This window comes from Miscanthus floridulus, chromosome 17 (assembly GCF_019320115.1).
Source record: "Miscanthus floridulus cultivar M001 chromosome 17, ASM1932011v1, whole genome shotgun sequence".
NCBI classification, from domain to species: domain Eukaryota; kingdom Viridiplantae; phylum Streptophyta; class Magnoliopsida; order Poales; family Poaceae; genus Miscanthus; species Miscanthus floridulus.
The window spans coordinates 13,543,201-13,563,837 of record NC_089596.1 but is presented as its reverse complement, the minus strand read 5'-3'; the positions used below and the strand labels follow the sequence as shown (position 1 = coordinate 13,563,837).

General features: G+C 46.7%; 2 protein-coding genes and 1 long non-coding RNA gene across 3 annotated transcripts; 2 read left to right on the top strand and 1 right to left on the bottom strand.

Moving 5' to 3' along the window:
• The first annotated feature begins 651 nt into the window (after positions 1–651).
• On the top strand, positions 652–1,158 carry LOC136516768 (uncharacterized). The gene is made up of 3 exons (XR_010774123.1): positions 652–752; positions 860–935; positions 1,024–1,158. It is a non-coding gene; the product is annotated as an uncharacterized lncRNA (long non-coding RNA).
• A 4,652-nt stretch (positions 1,159–5,810) lies between these two features.
• On the bottom strand, positions 5,811–7,016 carry LOC136517984 (peroxidase 5-like). The gene has a single exon (XM_066511642.1). The coding sequence runs from the start codon at positions 6,930–6,932 to the stop codon at positions 5,937–5,939; it is 996 nt and encodes a 331-aa protein (XP_066367739.1). The 5' UTR covers positions 6,933–7,016; the 3' UTR covers positions 5,811–5,936.
• Positions 7,017–16,751: 9,735 nt separating this feature from the next.
• On the top strand, positions 16,752–17,363 carry LOC136515268 (uncharacterized). Its single transcript, XM_066508911.1, has one exon. It carries the CDS (start codon positions 16,752–16,754, stop codon positions 17,361–17,363), a length of 612 nt encoding a protein of 203 aa, XP_066365008.1.
• Positions 17,364–20,637: the final 3,274 nt, after the last annotated feature.

Below are 20,637 nucleotides of genomic sequence, written 5' to 3'. Positions count from 1 at the left end.
TTGATGGTAAGTTGAATTTATTTGCAACTACTGCTAGTTGAATTGCTCCAAGCACATCTATTATCATGTAGGTATCCTGTAGCCTGAACAGTATGTGATATGTGTAGGCATCATAGGACCTGGTGTCCTGGTCTCCTGGACCAATGGATCAGTTGTTGTATTGGTTAGTTTGCTTATTTCGCCTTTCTTTTGTTTCATTATGGATTTCACGGCCTATTCAGCGAGCAACTTTGGATAAAGTTTATGCTGTCTGCCGTAGTGCATAGGGCATAGCCTTGTTCAGCCAAGTGCCATGGAGCCGGTTGGTGCATGTGCAGGCGTATCATGGTCCTCGCTGGCATGCTGCAATTGTATAAGTTCTGGGGTTTTGGCTCCTTGACTTTTCCAACAATACTGTGCAAATGAGTGCATTTCTATCAATAATTCAGATTAAGTAGTTTGGAAAGCACACTATTGTAAATCTGAGACATTTTCCATCCAACTGTTAGGGTCCAGCGCGTGCTATGCTGGCTGATTTGTGCGGTAACTTTCTCACTAATTCATTTCAGAGATTTTTTAACAGTTTGTTGATTAGCCAGTGCTAGTACTTGTGACATAACACAATAAGTGGACTTTGTGACCTGATTTGTAATTACTTTTATTTGCTCAACAGGTCATCATGGGCCTAGTGCAGCTAACTCAATCTTCTGTTCTTGGATGGTGCTGGGAAACATCCTAGGCTATTCCTCTGGTTCCACAAACAATTGGCACAAGTAAGTCCACCACCACTCCTACATAAACTTTATCTGATTTTCTATTCTGAACATTGGTTTACTAAAAAATATGCATTCTGAATTATTACTGATATCATCACATACAGGTGGTTTCCCTTCCTCAAAACAAATGCCTGTTGTGAGGCCTGTGCAAACCTGAAAGGTGCATTTCTGGTGGCTGTGGTAAGTTTTACCATTCCTTCAAAACATTAGTGCAATATTTTTCTTTTCCCATGCCGCAAATAGAGACACATTTTATGTCTTTCAACAGGTGTTCCTAGTCATATGCTTGGTTGTAACCCTGATCTTCGCCAAGGAAGTACCATACAAAGGAAACGAGAACCTCCCAACAAAAGCGAACGACGAGGTTGAAGCTGAGCCTACCGGGCCACTTGCAGTGTTGAAGGGCTTCAAGAATTTGCCCCCCGGGATGCCGTCCGTGCTTCTCGTAACTGGTCTCACCTGGGTATGCCATTGCCATACAGAGCTATCTAGTCACTGGTTTTAGAGTGTTTTTGAAATGATCAAACATATGAATGTAGGGCATTCTCCACTAGAGATGATTCCACTGGAGACTAAATGTAAGACTGAATGTGGCGTGTTTCTTTGCAGATCAAGGAAGAAGAGGAAGCGACGAAGCTCATCGAGAACACAGACAAAGCTCATGGCGTGTTTAGTCACCCTAATTATTTTAGTTTTCTGATTTATATTTGTATACATACTTGTAATGTTCACTTAGGAAGAAATCCTCAGGACCACCATCTTATGCTCTTGTGCTTCTGGTCAGATTTGAATTATATATGTTTTGGTCAAATTTGATTTTTTTTTTGAAAAAATGTACTGTAGGGCGGTTCAGTCTAGAACTGTCTCTACAAACAGGTATTATAGGGGCGGCTGATGTTTGATTTGTAGGGGCGGCTGATAACATCAACATCAGCCGCTCCTACAAATCGATTTGTAGGGGCGGTCTGGGAACCGCCCCTACAAATCGGTGATTTGTAGCCACTCTTTGATAGGGGCGACTGGCCAAACCACTCCTACAAATGCCCATGAGCCGCCCCTACAAATGATATCTGTAGTAGTGTGGGAATTTTCTTCATCAACAACGTCACTGTAATTCAACTCCCGCGGCGGCGTGCTTGGACGGCCTGCTAGGGCAACTCGCAGCACGTCACGAGGCACGGAGATGAGCCGCGATCCCAGCACTCCCACGCATCCGCGCGTTGCAGCGAGCCATCACCGACAATTCACGGAGTCTAGCGGCAGCCTCGAGGATCGACATCATGACACGCGCGAAGCAAAAGCGGCGGGGCATCATCGTAACAAGAGCATTCGGCACCTTACCGTGAGGCCTAGATCCGATCTGCGGGATCATGCAACGTGGAACAAAGCAAGTCGCGACCAGCAAAAGGAAAGCAATCAACGTATCAATCTTGCATGGGCGTGTATATGCATGTATGCATCACGGATGCATGCGCATACAAGAAAATTTCCTTTGCTGATCGCCTACGTCTCCAAGATCAGATGACCACTCCAATTAAAATAAGCTAAGTCAAGATTTTCTATTTAGCAAAATACATATTTTTATATATTGTATTTCCGGCTACGTCTACTTGTCTCCCTGTCTACTATGGGCAGGAATCAGATACGGCACCTCTGCCATGTGGGCAGCTTTCCTTATCCAAGAGGGAAAATCATCACGGAACGAAGCATCATCACGCACATTAAGCGGCACCGCAACACGATTCCATCCAGACGGCGCACTTTGCGGCAGACAAGAATTAGACGAGGAGTTCACCCGGAGGCTAGCAAGGAGGCCGCGGAGTCATGCAAGCCAATGACATGCAAGCAAGTCCACGGAGCCATACTTTCGGCAGCAGCTTCACGGAGCAGCACCACGCAAGCAAGCAAAAAAGAGGCGTATATCAACGTGGCTTGCAAGCGCACTAACAGGAAACGGGTACCAGACGACCGACAACTGCTCGGCAACTAATCGGCTCGATCAAGTAGAAGCCCCAAGAAGTAGATGCACTAGTGGAGAAACGACTTTTGATCCACTTTAAAATTTAGCTTTAGTCCCGGTATTTTTCGCTCCCGGGACTAGAGAAACCTTTAGTCCCGGTTGGTAGCTTCAACCGGGACTAAAGGTCTCTGCCCAACGGCTATTGTGGTAGGTTTTTGCTGCAGGGGACCTTTAGTCTCACTTGGAGCTACCAACCGGGACTAAAGGTTAACTTTTACTCCCGGTTGGTCCCTCCAACCAGGAGTAAAAGTCTACTCCCGGCTGGAGGCTCCATCTGGGACTAGAAAGGGACCTTTAGTCCCGGTTGCTGTCTCCAACCCTCTCGGCTCTCAGCACGTAGGCAGCGAGCAAACCCTCTCGGCTGACTCGTCCACCTCTTTTTTCCTCTTTTCCCCTCGTGTCCGCTGCCCGCGCCGCCGGAACCCTAACCTCCGCCGCCACAGGTGAGCCGGACGGGACTCTTCTCTGCTGTTCTCCGCGCCCTTCCTATCCGGGTCCAGCAGTCTACTGATCTGCCTGATCCAATTGGCGTGGTGCATGCAGCCGGGGTGGAGAAAGGAGCCCCGGAGGCGTCGCCCCCCTGCGCTCGCTCCAGTGCATTTTTCTCTCCTCCCGATAACGTATTGCTGTGATATATGGCTGGAAAAAGCAGAGTTATACTTTGGAAAGTAGCACATAGTAGACATGTTGGTTTCTTCAAGTCATTGCTTATGCTCAGGTGTGTTGATTTTCAGATGCCCCAAGTGTGCTGAACTTAAGCTACCTCGTGAGAACGTAGCTTTCTGGTCAGTGGCAAGCTCCTCTCTCTCGTTTTACTGCATTGGAACATCATGATAGTAGGAAGCTCTCTGGATGAATGAGTATCAGCTAGTTTGATTGTTTTAATAACACAGAGCATAAAACCTTCTGCATATTTTAAAGGCATGTATCATTTAGTTATGGCCTTATATGGAAACTTCATCACAGTATGTAGTTAGTAGTATCTGTAGATACCTCTATTAGTGGAAATGGTATTTTTTTCATATCCTTGATAGCCACAATAGGTTTTTTGACTTGGTTATGCACTGTCCATGTATGGGTCTTTTAGCATTAAACTGCGCATTTGAGAGTTCCAGTATATTTGAGCAACAAAGTGGCTTCATGGATGCAGTAAACATGGTGTTGAACATTTCTTTCCATTCACAGTTTCACACCAAAATAGAGTATTGACAAATTGAAAATTTTGAACATAAATGCACCTTTATTCTTTGCTAATAATCTAGGGTGGGAGGAATGAGCTATTTGGGTAGTACCTTTCTCACATTTACTGAATGATTATGTCTTTCAGTCCATTGATACCATATCCAATATCAAAGATGCGTGTGGTGCCAGATGAAATTGAGAAGCCTGATTGGGCGCTTGATGTAAGTTCCTGTTGTTTTAAGGGTCTCTTCCTTCACAGTATGCATGCAGTGTCATCTCACCATTCCACTTGAAGTGATATCTCTTGCAATATGCTCTTTCAAATCTCCCTGACATTGTAATACTTTTTAGGGAATTCCCAAGATAGAACTAGATAGTGATTTGCAGAAAAGAGTAGAGGTAAAATCCTTCAGAGGTTTTTGAGTATCACATATGTTCCATGAACAAATTTCTGATGATTACTGCTTTCTTTGTGCCTCTGTAGATTAAGACCCCTGAACTCATAGAAAGGATGAGAGAAACATGTCGAGTAAGTTCCCAGCATGTGTAAATGAGTGCTTAGTTGTGACATTATAATTTCACTTTCCTAATATTTTCTGCTTCATCTCGTATTATCATTTATAGATTGCAAGAGGTTTCAGATGCAGCTGCGCGTGTAATTAAACCAGGAATTACAACAGATGAAATTGATAGAGTTGTCCATGAAGAGACAATTGCTAGAGGTGAGATCAACCTCCTTTAAGAATTAAATGCAACAAATTGAACTCCAGTTGATTGAATGATGAACTTGTGATCACTACAACTATTTTTAAGAAAAATACTATTTGTGTCTTGATCATAACTTTCATTCTTGATCCTCAGGTGGATACCCATCTCCATTGAATTACCATTTCTTCCCCAAGTCATGTTGCATGTATAAATATTATCTTTCTATATTTACTTACATGCATAAAGATTTATTTTTATATTTACTCACATGTATTACAATTATTTATCTTTCTTGAGTTCTATTTGTATGGTTGCACCTGATAGAATTTGAAATAATATGTTCAAATACATTTGATAGACCCATTCAAATCTTAAAGTAATTACCAGGGAAACAAGTCAGGAGCTGTTAAGTCTGATAACAGCACACTTTTAGTTTGTCCTACAAGTAGGTTCTTGGCTTGATACCATCTGATTCACAATACTTGTTTTGGAGTTGGGCACAAGAATTAGGGAGGAGGTAAAATGACCATCTCACCCACAATTAGTGTTCTCTAAAGTGTGCATGCATGGATAAAGAAGTTAGTTAAATTAGGGAAGTGTAAAAACTGGAAAATAGGCTAAAGTTGCCTTGACGTTGTAGAGCAACAAGTATTTTGAATGAAGATAATAAAAGAAGTTAAAACAAGTATTTTGAACCGGAGGCAGTAAGTAGGTTGGTAGTAGATTTTTTATTTGCAAATACCAGATTCTGACTTTCTAGTTTCATGTTAGGCACAAGTAAAGCTTTTGTTTGTTTATTAGTTAATAATATTTTCACTACCATTAACTTTTGTCCAAGTTGGTATATTTGATTAAAAAAAAGAAAACCTTTAGTCCCGGTTGGTAATACCAACCGGGACTAAAGGGCCGGGCCACGTGGCCAGGCCGGGAGGCCTCTTTAGCCCCGGTTGGTATTACCAACCGGGACTAAAGGTGGACCTTTAGTCCTGGGCGAGAAACCGGGACTAAAAGAGGGGCCCTTTAGTCCCGGATTCGTGCTCCCGGTTGGAAAACCGGGACTGAAGGGGTTTTCCAACCGGGAGTACAGCTTGTTTCTGTACTAGTGATGTCTTTGCTAAATATGTACATGTTGTGCAAATAACACCATTTTACTTGACAAACTATTGTTTGATTTCACAGACATGAAGAGAAAACAATCTCAAAAATTATGACATATTGACGTGTGGAACGTATCAACCAACTTCGTACACGAGCTAATTAGCTAAACTTGACTAGTAGTGGTTGACGACGAAGCACTTCTCCCTGATCTCTCCCTCGTCGCCGGTGAGCACCTGGACCTTGCCCATCTTGACCATGGCCATGGCGAACTTGACCTGCCATGCCTTCTTGACTGCGGCGTTGAAGTGGACGATCCCGGCCGTCCAGGGGTTCTCGAGCAGTGTGTTGTCGGAGATGAACAGGACCTTGTGCGCCAGCACGTTCTTGAAGTACTGATTGTCGAAGGTGGCCGGCGTGACTGGGTCAAGCGGCACCACCGTGGGGTCCATCTGGGCGTCGCTGGACGGCCATGGGCAGCGGATCTTGAGGTGCTCGGCGTAGGCGGGGTCGAGCGACGGGTCTGTCTGCCCCAGCTGGCCGCTGAAGTTGTAGAGGCGCTTCGTGAAGGAGGAGCAGTGGGAGCGGCCGATGGTGTGCGCGCCGGAGAGGGTGACCATGTCGTCGGCGTTGAGGCCCTTGCGCTTGAAGCTCTCGATGAGCTCGGCGACATCGTCAGTCGGGGCGGGGACATTGTTGTTGAGCACCTCATTCTCTTTGGATACGCGGCCGTCACGGCGACCCGAGGGGACCTTGTAGTCAAGGCCGCCGGCAAGATAGGCGCCGTCGCGGGCCGCGAACGCGATGATGTCGGCGCAGGAGACGGTGCGTGGGCAGTGCGCCTCGAGGACGGCCTTGGCGTCGTCGATGACGTCGAAGCCGCGCATGCTGGGGTTGTTGGCGACGGAGTCCTTCTCGGCCTCGTTGCCCGGCGTGGAGTTGATGAGGATGGAGGCGTCGCAGCCCCGGACGAAGCAGTCGTGGAAGTGCATCCGGATGAGTCCCGCGCCGACGCCAGGCTCACGGGCGATACCGCGGCGGACGGTGTTGCGCACGATCTCCTCGGCCTGTGGGCACGAGTGCTTGTAGAAACCGACCTCCAGTTCCGCCGCGTGTGCCACCGAGGCGACGACGAGCGCCGCCAAGGCTGTTGCCAGCCATGTCGACCCCATGATCAACTGCAGCCCTATCCTATCTTTCTGCAAGTTTGCTATAGTCGCTTGAGCTGAGGTCGAGGTCGATGGCGATCGCTGAGAATTGAAGCTGATGAGAAGATGAAGAATGGCGCCACTGCTGGGTCTCTATTTATACAGGGGAGGTAGCTTGCATGGCATGATGTCGTAGTTGGAGGGTGGCGTGTGCATGTCATGGATGTATTGTGTCTGTGCACCCAGTCAACAAATAAGACCCAATCTTCGCATTCCCTAATGTCTGCTAGACCCTCCTTCCATGCAGCATCGTTAAAACTACTCCTAACAACAGCTGCAAAACATGCATCTTGTCTTGTGTTTCCAATCGCCACGCGCATCAAATTCTTGGAAGCAAGGAAAAATAGGGATTTGCTAAATTCCATGTGTTCGAATTTTAGTTTTTTTTTCGGCAACGGTTATTTCATATATTTTACACTAAAATTATAATTTTAGTTCGTTGCAATTTCGGTAGACACAATCTGTAATTTTTTGTTCCGAAATAAAAAAAAAACCCGTTAAACAAAACCACAAACGTGACAAAATCTGATGTGTTGGCAAAAAGATAGTTTAACAATTTATAATTATTACTATAGTCAGACAAGGACAAAAATTTGGTACATTATGACACAAAGACAAATAACAAATCATAAAACTGACAATTTACTTATACTAATTGGTACTACAAGAGTGTTGCCTGAAGTCATCTTAAATTTCAGGCATAGGAGAAGTGGAAAAAATATTTTGTTACAGTTCCACCTGCAATCGCATATGAAATGGATGAAGGGATCAATTTAGCACCACTTTTCCCATAGGCTCTCCTGCAAGAAACAGATAATCTCCAACTTCAACTTATTAATTTATTTATTTTTTTATAAAAAATTGTTAAGTTAACTCAAAGAACTTACCACATGAATAGTTAATTCGTTCGAAATGATTTCTTTCACTTTCCAAATTATTCGTTCCGAGTAAGAGTGCAAGCAGGCCTATCCATGAACCCATATTAGATTTTTTTTACGGGTCCACGCGGAACCCACAAAAATTAAGCCTAGCTATTTGCGGGTTTGTAGATGGGCCTGCTTGCATCCCCGCACACATGCATGCAAATTTCAAATGCAAACCGTGTTTTAGTTGACTTGTTGGTATGTCGCTGTCTCGCCCATCTCGAGGAGCCATAGACGGCCGGTGAACCATGAATCCATGATGGAGGAAACTTCAATTTGGGTAGGGCATATTTGTGCTCAATCAACGTAACTGGAAGAACTGGTAAAAGAGCCGACAGTAAGCATGTGTGTCACCATCTACCTAATGTTACCCAGAGACTTGGTAGCACCGTAGCAGGAGCAGGCGAGCAGCTATATATCATAATCATATGCAAAATCAGAGAAATGATAAGAGAAAACGATGTGTGAAGAATTGCTTTAGAAAATCCTCACAAAGTGCAAGTTCAGGGATGAACACGTAACATTGACGAGGTCGATCGATACGGAATGACCGGGACAAAAACAAATTGGAGACGTATATATATGAGCCTGGAGGACGATGTCAACAAATTCTTTATAATTTATGTACCTTTCCTTTTCCTTTGTATAGCTCGCACTTAGTCAAGAGGTTTGGTGATCTTCAAGATTATTGTATCATTTCATAGAAGAAAGTCGAGATGTCGGCTCTAGCTATATACATATATGTACCATTCTCCAAAGGCAGAAAGGCATGCATTGCAGCTGAACGAGTTCAATCAATTCCATCATTACTTACGAGTTACGATCACGCGTGATGATTTGATCAAATCCCATGCAAATTTTAATTCTTCTGTAAATTAACAGTTTGCTTATTAGATCGAGGTACTACTGCAAACTAGTCACCCTACTTTTTGACCTTTTCTTGTTTTTCCTCCGTCTTTGCTGCACGGAAACGCTTTTAATTTGGTGCGGTTAGTTGATGCAACAGGTAGCATAGGTTCTAACCACAACAACCAATAAACAGGAAGAGATGAGACGAGCACAAGAAATATCGGCCAGTAGCGGTTGACTATGTACAAGAAAGAAGAAGATGCGCCCTGTACACATCATTTCCACAGAAAAAACGTTGTGAAAACAATGTCAACTTTAGACCAAATGGCCGACAGCTTGTAGCATCCGGTTTTAAGAACCAAACCAGATACGCACCATATATGAGTCCAAGAAGTCAAATCTCACATATAGCTACAAACACTACTGGATTCAGGCGCTTTGCCGGGTGCCGAATGCACCCGGCAAAGGCTACTTTGCACTCGGCAAAGAGCCTCCAGCAAAAAGTTAGTCGGCAAAGATTTCTTTGCCGGGTGCTTTTTATCGGGCACCCGGCAAAGACTTTGTCGAGTGCAAACCCGGCACCCAGCAAAGAAAAGTGGCCTAGCTTTGCCGAGTGCCAGGGCCGGGGCACCCGGCAAAGCCCCAAAAATTAATTTTTTTATTTTGTTTTTTGATTCTATAATCACAAACACAGCATATGAAAGATATATATCACATCTGAAGCATCACAAAGACAATATAGCACATATATATCACATCCATCTCATCACAAACTCAATCCCACACATATATATCACATCGCGAATACAATACCTCACATACACGACATCACAAACATAATAGGTCCAATTACCATCGAAACAAGTCGATAGTGGATCACAGTGCAGCACATGTCCATCAAGCGGTGAAAAAGAGATGCAAACTAAAGGTGGGAAGGAAACTGAGTGCCTGGTGAAGGAAACTCGGCACCGCCTGCTTGCGCCTGAGATGGGTTATTCGAACCCGCCGACGGAGGCTGCATAAAGGACAAGAGATTCAGGCGCTTAGAGTGGGTCATCTAATGAAAGCACTAGTCGAAGCAATATGGATTCATACTCACTGGACTAGCTACAACTGGCGGCGGCGCTAGAGCGAACATCGGCACAGGTACACCGTTCACTTGCCCAAAGTTCTGCAGGAACATCGTAATCTCCACCAGCTGCTTGGCCTGTCTCTCCCGCTCGGCCCGCTCGGCTTGTCTTTCCCGCTCGGCCACCTCGGTCCTCGCCGCCAGGTCCCGTAGCTCCTGAGCCATCCTCTCGTTCTCGGCCTGCAACATTTCAATCGAATGTTTTAGTAATGTAAAGGTAACTAAGTTATGTAAAGATCAATGTACGAAGAGTTAAACTGGACTAACCTGGAGTGCGTCGACCTGCTGCTATGAAGGGGACGGCCATTGGCGTATGGCCGGGCCTCCGCTCGGGGTACTTGCTCGGATCTTGGAGAGGGAGGGAACAGAGCCGGACTCGAGGGTGCCATCGCCAAGCCAGTACCGCCCATGCTTCTTGCCCTGTCCGATCCTCATGACAGTCGTGCCATCAATGTCGTCGGTGCTCGGATCCCAGTCTGGCCCCTGGACCGACCTTGCCTCCGACGCGTAGGAGCTGATGCGGGTGTGGGCGCTCGGGTTGCTGTACGACTTGGGTGGGTCATCCGGGCTGAAGGTGACAGCGGAAGTCGCCTTTCCCTTGCGGGCCAGTCCATACGCCATGAACGTGGACAAAGGCTGGCCACCATGCGACGCCGACTGTGAGAAAGACAACAAGATGATTAGAAGAAACATGCAGAATGGAGCGTCAGAATACTAAAAATGAATTCACGTACCCAAGCTTGCTTGTACGCGCCGAGGCTGCGGCTGCCTTGGTGGTGTGTGGGGCCTATCGCCTGCAAAGCCCGCTCCCGTTGGGCTTCGTGTTCCTGGATATAACCCTCTGTGAACCACCTGTCCACGATCATCTCCCAGCAGTCGGCAAAGGACTCGCACCACCATGGAATCATCTACATGTCAAAGAATTTGAGATGTAAGACGACCAAATGAAAGCTACTTAATCTCAAAACGAATCAGTATTATTATTCTTCATTTACCTCAAGGAACTGTTCCCGGGTCAGAGGCATCTGTCTTGCCTATGTCTTGTTGACTTTCTGACCAAGTCGCATGGCGTAGTACTTGATGATGCAGGTGAGGCACTCCTCGTAGTGCATGTCGCTGATGTGTTTCCTGGCACTTTTCACCAAGTTCTTCTCCGCCCTCTCCTCCTGTCCCTCTTCACACCTAAAAAAGTCTGCAGACAGACACAATGTATCAATTCATTATGTCAAAAAGTGTCAAATGAATGCGATGTATTGATCAAAGTTGTGCGAACGAGACTTACCCAGAACTCTCTCCTAACCCGCTCCTGCTTGTCTTCATAATCTGCGTCGGGGGTAGATTTGTAGTGGTCCCACGATTTGGCTGGCCCCACAGTCCCCTTGTGCGTGACAATGCCGGGGTAATAGTGCCTGCACACAAGCCCCAAGATGTGGTTGGGGTTGCGTGAGTCACTAGGCGACACAACCTCCCAGTGCCTGCACAAGTCATTAACAAACATTATTAGTTTCTCTGACAATTTTCAACAGGTTATATGAAGTAGCTGTGATTAAATCTAAAGTTAGTTACCTGTCCCCCTGGGGGTGGATCACTGGGCGTAGGGGAGGAAGCGGAGGCCCAGGGAGTTTTGAGGGACCTCGCAAGTAGGGGCTAGCCGCAGCAGAGGCAGTGGAACTACTTCCGGCCTCGCCGCCCTCCTGTGCCTCTCCCTCATTGTCCGTCGCCCGAACCTCGTCCGTCACTAGAACCTGCTCGTCCTCCGAGGAGTCCATGGTACGGCGCTCCTCCTCCGGCACGTCACGCGGCCTGACTAGAGGAGGCCAGCCCCTCCTGCTGCCGCTCCCGCTACCGCTGCTCCTGGCCCTCTGCCTCCTCCCGTCCGATGCGTTCTCTCCGGCATCTGCGTCCTCACGTGCCCTCTGGTACCTCGAGTTCACGTTCCTTGGCCCACTGCCGCTCGCCATCTTTGTTCAATCACCTGCAATTAAAAAGAAACAAACAAGACATCATTACATGTATTAGAAATAGATGCTAAGTAAATAAACAAAACACGATTACAAAATAACATAGTATTACATGTATTAGAAGTAATCATCATTATTGGGATTATCTGGATCATATGTCTCGTCATCACTATCAAAATTGTCCAAATAAACAAGACTGTCCGAAGGTTCAATGTTGCCTTCATTGTCATCATCTAAATGTAATCACTCAAGCATTTCTATGTCCTTGGCATTTTGCACCTCATCTCCTTCTTCCTCGTCATCAACCCTTTCATTGTCTACTTCCACTCCAATCGCCTCGGTTAAGTCTATCACCAACCTCCCTTGTAGCCCATCTTCTTGATAGAACTCTCCATCATATGTGTTTGGGTTGAAGTTGTAATCTTCATCATTTGGGATAGCTAGTCTACCATGTGGCGATACCTAGTGCACAATAGACCAACCTTGAAGAGTCTTATTGCCTTGGCATGCGTATGACAAATAATAAACCTGCACGGCCTGATCCGCCACAATAAAGACATCTTTTCCTTGATAGATGGAATCGTGTCGAATCTCGACTTGACCAATATTAGGGCTCCATTTCGTTAGTCGAGGATTGAACCAGTGGCATTTGAACATGACAAGACGAAGAGGTTTTGAACCATAAAATTCAAGTTCATAGATATCTTCAATTATGCCATGATACTCGAGGCCATCAGTGCCGGGAGTACAAACTCCGCTGTTTGTGGTTTTTCGATGGGGCCGAGCTCGCTCGTAGCTTCTTGTGTGAAAGCGATATCCATTCACATCATAACCTGAATAAGCTTTCACCTTACTGTCGAAGCCATTTTGCAACCTGTCTCAACTCCTTACTCATAGTTGCATCGGTTTGGGCCTGCAAGCGCAAGAAGGAAAGATTGCCAGACTAAGTACGCGAAACTCGGAATCTCGAACTAGGTACGAGGTAAATTGGACAATACCTTTGTTTTGAACCAAGAAATGAAATCAGGCCTCCCTGCTCCCGGACCCTGTGAAAGAAGGGTGTCGGTTTGCTGTGGGGTAGGATCCCTTGGTTGATGCCAGGATACACGAATAAATTCCCTGTGCAAACGAGAAAGAATCAGTTGGATGCAGAATAGTGACAGCGTATTTAAACAAGTTCCTTGAGAACTTACTCAATGAATGACTTCACCTCGGGTAGGTTGTGGAACACATATAGCATGATCATGCGCCACTCTTCATTTTCCAACCTCTTATTGGTCGATCCACTTGACCTGCTGAGTTGCCCTTGGAAAAGGCTAAGGTTGGATTCATTCTTGTCAACATTGTAGCGAGGGAGTGGATTATGCACGCTAGGAAGGTTCTCCGTGTAGTATAGCTGTGTGAAGTTTGTCACCTCCTCCAGAATGGAAGCCTCTGCAATGGAAGCCTCAATTTTGGCTTTATTTCTACATTTTTTGCGAATGGCCTTCAGACATCTCTCGATTGGGTAGCACCAACAGGCCTGCACGCCCCCCCCCATACGTGCCTCATACGGGAGGTGCACAATCAAATGATGCATCAACAAGAAGAAGCCAGGTGGAAAGATCTTCTCCAACTTACAAAGCAACTCAGGTGCCACTTTCTCCAAGTTTGCAACCACGGTCTGAGATAGCTCCTTGGCACAAAGCTGGCGGAAGAAATAGCTCAACTCTGCCAGCACTAGCCAGAGATGCTCAGGAATGTAGCCTCGTACCATCGTCGGAAGAAGCCGCTCAATCCATACGTGGTAGTCATGACTCTTCATGCCGTTGACTCGCATAGTGCCTAAGTTCACTCCCCTGCTCAGGTTCGCCGCATACCCATCAGGGAACATTAACGCCTTGATCCATCATAGTACTTCCCTCCTTTGTTCGAGTTTCAAGATGAAATCGGCCTTAGGCCTTTTCCAGTTCTTGCCGTTTGCAGGAGGCTGCATCACTTGCTGTGGTCTATCGCACAACGTTGCCAGGTCCACTCTAGCCTTAGGGTTGTCCTTAGACTTGTCAGTGTCCATGAGTGTTGCCCAAAGTGCCTCGGCGATATTCTTTTCAGTGTGCATTACATCAATGTTATGGGGCAGTAGGAGGTCATCGAAATAGGGGAGCCTCGTCAAGCCGGACTTATGAGTCCACATGTGTTGCTCACCATATCCCACAAAACCACCTTCTTCATTGGGCAAGAGAGCATCTATCTGAGCATGAACCTCGACACCAGTCTTCAAGTGCGGTCTAGGGTCTGTGACTACGACACCTTTCCTGAAGTTCTTGGTGTCCTGTTGGAATGGATGGTTGGAATCTAGGAATTGACGATGTTGATCGAACGACGAATACTTACCACCCTTCTTCAACCAAATGAACCTCACAGCTTCCTAGCATATTGGGCACGGGAACTTCCTGTGAACACACCAGGCGCTGAATAACCCATACGCCAGGAAGTCATGCATGGAGTACTAGTACCAGACGTACATTTTGAAGCTTTCCTTTGTAGCTCGGTCGTATGTCCATACCCCTTCATTCCAAGCTTTGATCAACTCATCAATCACAGGCTCCATGAACACACCCATCTTACTCCCTGGGTGCCCGGGAATTATCAACATCAAGATCACGTTATGTCATTGAAAGGCGACGCTAGGGGGGAGATTGAGGGGGATAACAAACACGGGCCAACATGTGTAAGGGGCAGACATCATGCCATAAGGATTGAACCCATCTGTTGCCAGCGCGACATGTACATTACGAGCCTCATCGGATTTCAAACGATGCTTGTCATTAAAGCTGGTCCATGCTTCACCATCAGATGGATGCACCATCTTGTCAGGATGGTAGCGTTTGCCATTCTTGTGCCACATCATCTGTTTCGCGGTTTCCTCGGTCATGAATAGCCTTTGAATCCTCGACATGAAGGGAAGGTGCCATAGGACTCGGGCGGGTATCTTAAGCTGGGTCTTCTGGCCACCACCGTCACCAGACTCTACCTCTAGGAACCTGGAGGCTTTACACTTTGGACAGTACTTTGCCTCCTTGAGTTCTTCCTGAAATAGGACACACCCGTTTGGACAAGCATGTATCTGCTCATATGGCATCTCAGTGCTTTAAGGAGCTTGTGTGCCTTGTACATGGTCTTCGGCAACACGTGGTTTTTTGGAAGCAGGGTGCCAACCACGGCCAACACCTTATTGAAGCCTTCTCGACTCCAGTTTAAATCAGACTTCAACCCCATCAAGCGACTTATGGCATCCAGCTGGGAGACCTCAGAATGAGCGTGAAGGGGTTTCTATGCCGAGTCCATCATGTACTTGAACGCATCTATGGCTACCTACATCTCCGCCTCCTCACATCCTTCAGCAAACTGTGCTTGGTGAACGTCATCTACCATGTCTGCTACCCCGGCATCAGCATCGAAAGCCTCGACGTGTTGTCTCACCACCTCCTCTCTCATATGATCGGCTTCACCATGGTGGACCCACCGGGTGTAGTTCGGCGTAAACCCATTCTTGTGCAGATGTGTACCCATGAGTTCCTTGTCTAGCATTCTCCTGTTACCACACTTGCTGCAGGGACACAAAGCCATTTTCGGGAATTTTGCGGCCTTGCCAAATGCACGATTCAAGAAACGATCGGTCTTCTGCATCCATTCATAGCTGGCATCACCCTGACTTGTCCGGCCCGTGTACATCCACTGACGGTCCTCCATCCTCTAGCATATATAACATCACCACAGGTGACCATCAATTGCATCTACGCGGTGTCCCTACTCTCTAATAGGTGAGGATAGGTCCTAATCCCACCCGCGGATGCGTAGATGAGGTTAGTTTCCATGCTCCGCTCCTATCCGAGATGGAATTTCGGCAGCACCTCCCCGCCGTTCTCCCGATACACGTCCTGCAAGGGAGAGTGTGTATCCAGAGAACAACGGAGAGGTGATGCCGAAACACCGTCTCGAACCAGAGCGAAGCATGAAAACTAACCTCAACTACACATCCGCGGGCTATCCAAAAAGCGTGGACAATCCGAAATAGATATGGTCGCAGATATGCAAAGGTCCGCATATCTCCGACCGTATCTCTTTCGAACGGGAGACACCTAACTAGGTTACGCGACCAAAGACCACATACAGATAGAGGGGTTATACCTAGGGTGGCGGTGAGGTCCGGGTAGCGGGGCGGTGGAGAGTCGGTGCAGTGGCGAGTCGACGCGGTGTAGGAAGACCCGCAGCGCCGACGAAGACGATCGGGGTCGCCGAGTCCCTCCCACAGGTCCTCCTCCTGCAAAAAAGGGCAAAAATGGTTAGTGTCGACTCAAAATTTTGGCAGCACCTCCCCTGCATGGGGAGGTTCCCAAAACCTGCAAAAAACATGGCACGAAGGCCAACAACCACATATATACCAAACATGGCACGAAGGCCAACAACCACATATATACCAAACATGGACACGAAGGCCAACAACCACCAATATATCAAGAGGAGCCATGTACTTTAGTTCTCTTTCCATGCACATGAAAGTATTGAAGTAGTACAACAACAATTACTACTAACCCTACAACTACTACTACTAACAACTACTTAACTACTAACAATGCTAATAGTAAGAACTACTTAACTATTAACAACTACTACTACAAACCACTACTACTTACTAACTACTACTATTTACTAACCCTACAACTAACACTACTAACTACTACAACTAACACTACAACTAAAACTACTAACTACTACTACTAACACTACAACTAACTACTACTAACACTACTAACTACTACTACTACTAACACTACAAGGGTAGGGCTTACCTTGGCGGCAAGAACGGCAAGAGCGAGGGCCGGCGACGACGGCGGGGATGACCGCAGCAGCGCGAGGATCAACGGCCGGTCGGAACGGCATGGGGATCAACGGGCGGTCGGGTCGGCACCTTCCTCTTCTTCCTCCTCCCCCTTCTCTTTCTTCCTCTTCCTCCTCCTCCCCTTCTCTTTTTTCCTCTTCCTCCTCCCCCTTCTTTTTCTTCTTCTTCCTTCCTCCTCCCTTCTTCCACCTACCTCCTCTACTACTGGCCGGCAGCGGGAGGAGCCCGGCGGCCGGACCATGGGCAGCCGGCCTCATCGGGGACGGCCGGCGAGGTGGGGCCGCATGGCCGCTGCGGCCGGCGAGGCTGGGGCGCCGGGGCCAGGCAGGAGCGCCGGTCGAGCACCGGCCGGGCCGAGCGTCGCCGGGGTCGTCGGGGCGGGGCCACGGCCGCGGGGCCACCGAATCCGGGCGGGAGCACCGGCCGGCCGCCGAGGCGAGCGCCGCCGGGCATGGGCGCGGCTCGCGCGGGCGCTGGGCCGCCGGTGCCGGCGTCGCGGGGTCGCCGGGACTGGGCGGCAGAGCAAGGCGCGAGCGAGGCGCGGGAGAGGCACGGGCGCGGCAGACCGGCGAGGCGCGGGCGCGGCGAAGCACGAGGGCGGCGGCGGCGGAGCGCAGGCGCGGGGTCGAACCGTCTGCTGGAATAGGTTAGGGTTGGGACGTGGGCCGGCCTTTTTAGTCATGGGCCTTTGCCGGGTCTGCCGCGCCCGTGCCTCTCCCGCGCCTCGCTCGCGCCTTGCTCTGCCGCTTCCTGCATACGGCCTCGACATAGCCTAAATATCATGAATACTATTTTTTGAATGACCAAATTCCATTATTTCATGTACCTGCAGTTCAAATTTGGAATAGTCAGAAAAATTCAATGAAACGGAAAAAATTAAGGAAATATAGTTAAAAAAACTCATAATTGTCCCAAATTTTGAAATAGGGATATATTTACTGTAGCAAGTCCCCACAAAGAAATGGGGTAAAAAAACAAAAAAAATAATAATAATTTGTCGGGTGACACCCCGGGCACCCGGCAAAGAAGCCTTTGCCGGGTGCTAGGTCATGGGGCACCCGGCAAAGAAATTTAAAAAAAATAAAAAAATTCTTTGCCGGGTGCCTAACGGCGTGGCACTCGGTAAAGGCTGACGGCAGCTGGCCGCCGTCAAGCCGGCCACCTTTGCCGGCGGCCATATTTTGACGAGTGGCCGGCACCCGGCAAAGACCAATTTTTGCCGACGGCTGGAATTTGCCGGGTGCCCGGCACCCGGCAAAGGCTGCTTTGCCAGAGGCCTTTCTTTGCCGGGTGCCGCCAGGCCTGGCACCCGGCAAAGAATTCCTTTGCCGAGTGCCCTATAAAAAGCACCCGGCAAATTTTTTTGCTCCCGGCAAATCAGCCGTTTCCTGTTGTGAAATAAGGGTAATATCAAAAGACAATGCTCAATATATAACGTACTTAGTATAAATGATATAACCTTAGACAGCAAACAGCGGAAAGACAACTTCAATTTTCAGGTGAAGACTCCAATTCCACAGGGACAACTGACTGGTTGATCACAAACCTAATTCCTTCAAACCCTAGCAATTTGGTATCCAAACGGGATTTTATCCAAATAATTGAAAAATAATGCAAGCGTAAGTACATGTCGCACTCAACAAATATAACATGGGATTCATGAGGCTCAAAAGGCTGACACTGATTTAACTGCGATTAGCTTTTATTGAGTCATGATTTTAGCAATAGGGTGGCAACAAGTTTATTCACAAGCTCATATAAACACATGATCAGATAAACATAAATAATGAATAGCATAAACAGTAATCATTAATGGGCATCTTCATCATCCATATCATTAGTGTTCATCATCTATTTCGTAAATGTTCTAAGGCCGCTCGTGACCGTGAGCACGGCTGATATACCAGTTTTACACTCTGCAGAGGTTGTACACTTTCTCTGTGAGTCGTGATTTACCCTTTCGCCCGAGGTAGCTAATCTCTTGACCCACTTTCAAGGAAGGTCGGCAGGGTTCACTATAAAGCCTTTCAAATGTTCGTCTAACAAGTGAGGGCCATTAGATTCACTCAGCAAACAGATGTAGGAACCCCCCTTCCTGATGGCACAATGACACGCAGCCTATACACGAGGGGAAAGAGGTTGTCCTATACCCAATTCGTCCATCCATTCTTACGCCAATAAAGGTAACCACTAACAAGCTATAAAAGGTCCTCATACTGAGCTAAAGCTAGAGCCATGTAGCCCTCATAGCTGTACTATAAGTCCTGAATGATCACTTACAGATAAGTACTTAGAGAGAGGAATCTAGAGCACCATAAAAACAACCCAATGCTCTAGCCACCTTGTGCCATGTTGTTAAAAAGCATCTTTTAAACATTTATTGTATATACCATTAGTCAAGTTACAAGATCATGTCTTTAGTAGAGCACTAGCAAAGCTACCCAATGCAATAACCCAAAGGTATCAAGGTACAAGTACAAAAGACTAGGATATCCTTAGTAGTAGTCAAGGTAGACACATGTAGCATGAATTAAATGATTAAAGGTGTATAGGACAACAAGAAAGATCACATGCTATACTTGCCTTAAACTCTGATATTCTTCTAGTCCAAAACTTCAAAGATCTGCTTCTTGATTTACCACGTATAGCTCACCAACTGGACGTAATCATTGAACACCACACAAACATTCATACACATATATTCATAGCATAAAATTACATCTATGTTAGAACAGTACGTCAAACATATGAAACAGTACGTAAAAACATTTTAAAGATGTTCTACACGTTACTACGAACACACAGACGTAAAAAGCACGCTAATCGAAGCTATGGTGAAAAAGATACATCTACCGATATATTTACTTTTAAAAAGAAACTATAGGATTTATTTATTTTAGCTATAGAAAACATGTATAAGATACTTCAGAGAAATACCTTAATTGAGTTAAATCAAATGATACTTGATTTAGAAAAACAAGGCAAAACTAACCATATAATTGACCAAGGTGAAAAGCGTGAGTTACTTTTAATTAGAAAAATCCAATTGCATAGTCATTATTCAAGTTAGGCATTAAACCATAAACTTCCAAAGCTCTTGACATAGAAAACATTGATACTAATGCATAGATTATGTCGTTACGATTCTAACACAACTTGAACGAGTCGAATCGGAGCTAAAACGGAGAAGAAGATATGACCTAATGAAGATAATGGCAATTTTGTAAATAGATGGAACTTGATTTTCGAATTTAAAATAAATAAAATCGGATTTTAAACCGAACCAGGGACTACGGATACTATTTTGAAGAAATATAGGGGCTCTTTAGAAAAACTGCAGGGACGATGGGTTCAAAATTTGGAAAAGACAGGGGTTCTTTTGAAAGAATCGCAGCGAGGGGTACCACGAAATCTCGACCGTCGGATTGAATCTGAGCGGCCGGGATTAGAAGACGTTGCCGGCGGTGAGCGGGGCGGCGGCGCATGGCCGGAATAAGCAGGGGACCTCGCCGGCGTTCGTCGTTCTACCGATTCTGGGCTTAATTGGCCAAATCAAGCAAGGAAGAGGAGATGACACAATCGGCGCGGGAGGTCCCGTTTGGTGAGCGGCGTTCGCTGGCTATCTTTGGCAGCCGGATTTCACGGGATAGCTGATTTGCTGTTTTGGAATGCAGGATACAACATCCGTTGGAGTCTATTTTATGCCCAACAAATTCTATAGCATCTCTGTTGGAGTTGCTCACAACAGTGAAACTATATATATGGTTGGGCTAGATATGTGGGCTTAGGCCTACAAAATATCTTGGGTAACATATCTTTCATTAGTGCCCAGAGGACTGCAGGTGATGTGCGGCCTGCTTCAGGTTTGAGCCCGCCACAAAACAGTCTATGTATCCACTCAAAAAAAACCGTCTAGGTTATGCAT

Excerpts from the sequence above, each read along its gene's own strand:
- LOC136515268 (XM_066508911.1), top strand. The coding sequence starts at position 16,752 with ATGGGGATCAACGGGCGGTCGGGTCGGCACCTTCCTCTTCTTCCTCCT.
- LOC136517984 (XM_066511642.1), bottom strand. The coding sequence starts at position 6,932 with ATGGGGTCGACATGGCTGGCAACAGCCTTGGCGGCGCTCGTCGTCGCC.